This window comes from Glossina fuscipes, unplaced genomic scaffold (assembly GCF_014805625.2).
Source record: "Glossina fuscipes isolate IAEA_lab_2018 unplaced genomic scaffold, Yale_Gfus_2 257, whole genome shotgun sequence".
Classification (NCBI taxonomy): Eukaryota; Metazoa; Arthropoda; class Insecta; order Diptera; family Glossinidae; genus Glossina; species Glossina fuscipes.
The window spans coordinates 996761-999438 of NW_023998600.1; the positions used below are offsets into that span (position 1 = coordinate 996761).

General features: G+C 34.2%; 1 protein-coding gene across 1 annotated transcript; it reads left to right on the top strand.

Annotated features, from left to right (window-relative positions):
• The first annotated feature begins 330 nt into the window (after positions 1-330).
• On the top strand, positions 331-2025 carry LOC119642779 (nucleoporin Nup43). Its single transcript, XM_038042049.1, has 2 exons — positions 331-1143; positions 1201-2025. The coding sequence occupies exons 1-2, from the start codon at positions 867-869 to the stop codon at positions 1983-1985; spliced, it is 1062 nt and encodes a 353-aa protein (XP_037897977.1). The 5' UTR covers positions 331-866; the 3' UTR covers positions 1986-2025.
• The last annotated feature ends 653 nt before the right edge of the window (positions 2026-2678 follow it).

Below are 2678 nucleotides of genomic sequence, written 5' to 3' on the forward strand. Positions count from 1 at the left end.
TATTTTTATGGCTTACCGTAAATTTAATCCAAGAAAACTTTTGGTCTGCTCCTCTTACTGCTTTCAACTTTTACTTATTCCATTTGACTTTCCCACATTTCACCTCTTAGCTTAATAGGTTTTTTCCAAGTTTTATGATTTCAATCAGAGATTTCACTTTTTCTCCTCGAAACACTGGATATATTTTCTTTTCATAGCATAAATATATGTACAATTTTGTTTTCACTTGTTTCGTAATGTAAGTTTTCTTTTTGCCTGTCTTCGCACATATTTAAATTTTTTTTTTTTTATTTTTTCGTTACTATATTTTCGTAATTTCTTTCGTGGAATTTTTAGAAAAAAAAAATACACTTTTTTGCATTACTTTTCCAATACTTCTTTTACATTTTTCTTATTTCCCTTCATTTATACCAACTCACATAAATGTACTTACACATGTACATACGTAAAAATACAAAAATTCCATATTTTTCTATCGTTTTGCAATCAATTTTAACATAGTGCCTTATTAGGCATGTGTTAGTAAATCACTTTTATAATATTGCTAAAGCCATCACATTTGTAAGAATATTGTTTTTATTAAATTTTGTGATAATGTATAAATAAAAAAAATATTTTTTCCAAAGAATTTTATCCAAATTTTTTCTGCACAAATCGCCACAAACATTCACGATGTTAAGTGTTTCCGCGACTACAGATCTCAGTTCTTACTGCTGGATTGTGAGATGCAAACAGCAAAAATGAACACGAAAACAAAAATATCTATTAAATATCTTAGCAACCCTTGTTAAAAAACATCAATTCACAATAAGCCCACAACATAGAAAAGTAGCCGGTGATGTCTTGTTTTATATTGAACACAAATCATGTCGTCCAATACTAAAGTAAGTACTTTTTTTGTTTCGGAGAAAATTTCCAAAGTTCGATGGTTGCCCGATTACTTAAAAGAGAGTGATGGTTTCTTAAGTGGAAGTTGGGATATGCCAAAATCATTTGTTAGGATGTGGCGGTTGCAGAAAAATATGATGGGTGACACTTACAGTGATTATGTGCCCAAATGCACTGGTAAACACCTTGTCGGTGGCGATGTAACGGGTTTGGAATTGGTGGCAGAAGACACTGTAGTTGTGAGTTGCAGTGACGGTAAGATTGTCGTTGTACACTATTAATATAATGTAATGATAAGCATGCGTTTTAAAGGCAAACTCACTTTATTCAAAATTAAACGTGGTGTTGAAGAAGACATATTGCAGCAAATAACTCAGAGTGGATTATTACACAGCGTCAATGGCAATTCAACCCCATGCACAGCAATTTCGGTATGTGGCAAGGAAGTTGCATCCGTTGGCGAAGATGGTCGCTTGAATATAGTTGACATTGGAAATTCTCTAACGATTCGCCGTTCTACTATAGCGGATAGCTGTTCCTTGTTATGTGTGCTATACAGTAATCCCCAAGAAGTATTAACAGCGAATCGTATGGGAGTTATACGAATATTCGACGTTCGGTCTCCGATGGAAGCGGTAGCGGCTTTCATAACTTCTTGTGAAGATGATAAACGCAGTAACTATGTTTCTTCTTTGGCTGCACACCCGACCCAATCACATATTGTATTAGCCGGGACTGAAGAAGGTTCAATAACAGTTTGGGATTTGCGGCAACCGGGTAATCCGGCTTCATACCTAAGTGCTCACAACACTCCAGTAACCGAAATCCGTTTTCATCGTTCTGATCCTTCGATATTATTTACTGCGGCTGAATGTGGAGAATTGTGGCAATGGGCGCAGCTGCCAAACATTGTCGATTCTGAAAAGCTAGATAAAATGAACCCCTGGCTTAGCGGTGAGCGAACGAAAAGTCGAATTGCCGTTTCATGCCTAATAACCGACTTGAGGAAATCTATTAATACGCTCGATTCGCAAAACTCTAAAACTATTTGCGGTGGTGACACTGAAGCCTTGCATCTCGTTGAAACTATTCCTTAAAAATAAACATAATTTTTTAACTATAAATGCTAGATAGCAAGTGGAGAATTGTTTTATTGTTTCGGCTGCTATGCCTGAAAATATCTTGGTCTAAATACTAGCTGGATTCCGTTCAATCCGGAGCAATGTACACTTTCTCTAGCAATGTTAAAGCAAAATTTCTCGAAGTATGTTTTTGTTGGGTTGGATGTTGTGTGTTATATGTTTTGAGATTTTATTCTGAACTTTTTATGTTTAACAGAAGTCAGTTTCCCGCTCTTTAATAGGAACGGAGAAGAGTTTTTCAAGATTTAGCAGAAACGTACGTCGGTTTTTCAAACTTTAACAGAGACAACAGTATTAAGTATTAAGTTCGAAATAAGTATTCTTTTTCAGTATTAAGTTCGAAATAAGTATTCTTTTCCAGTATTAAGTTCGAAATAAGTATTCTTTTCCAAGTATTAAGTTCGAAATAAGTATTCTTTTCCAAGTATTAAGTTCGAAATAAGTATTCTTTTCCAGTGTTGAGTTCGAAATAAGTATTCTTTTCCAGTATTAAGTTTGAAATAAGTATTCTTTTTCAGTATGAAGATATGATTATTTCGTATTCTGTTTGTTCACTTTCATTCAAAACGTCATTTATTGAAAGCAACTCTATTCTCTCTCTATTCTCAACACATGGTACTTTTTTTATGAACCATGTAAAGGAAAGAA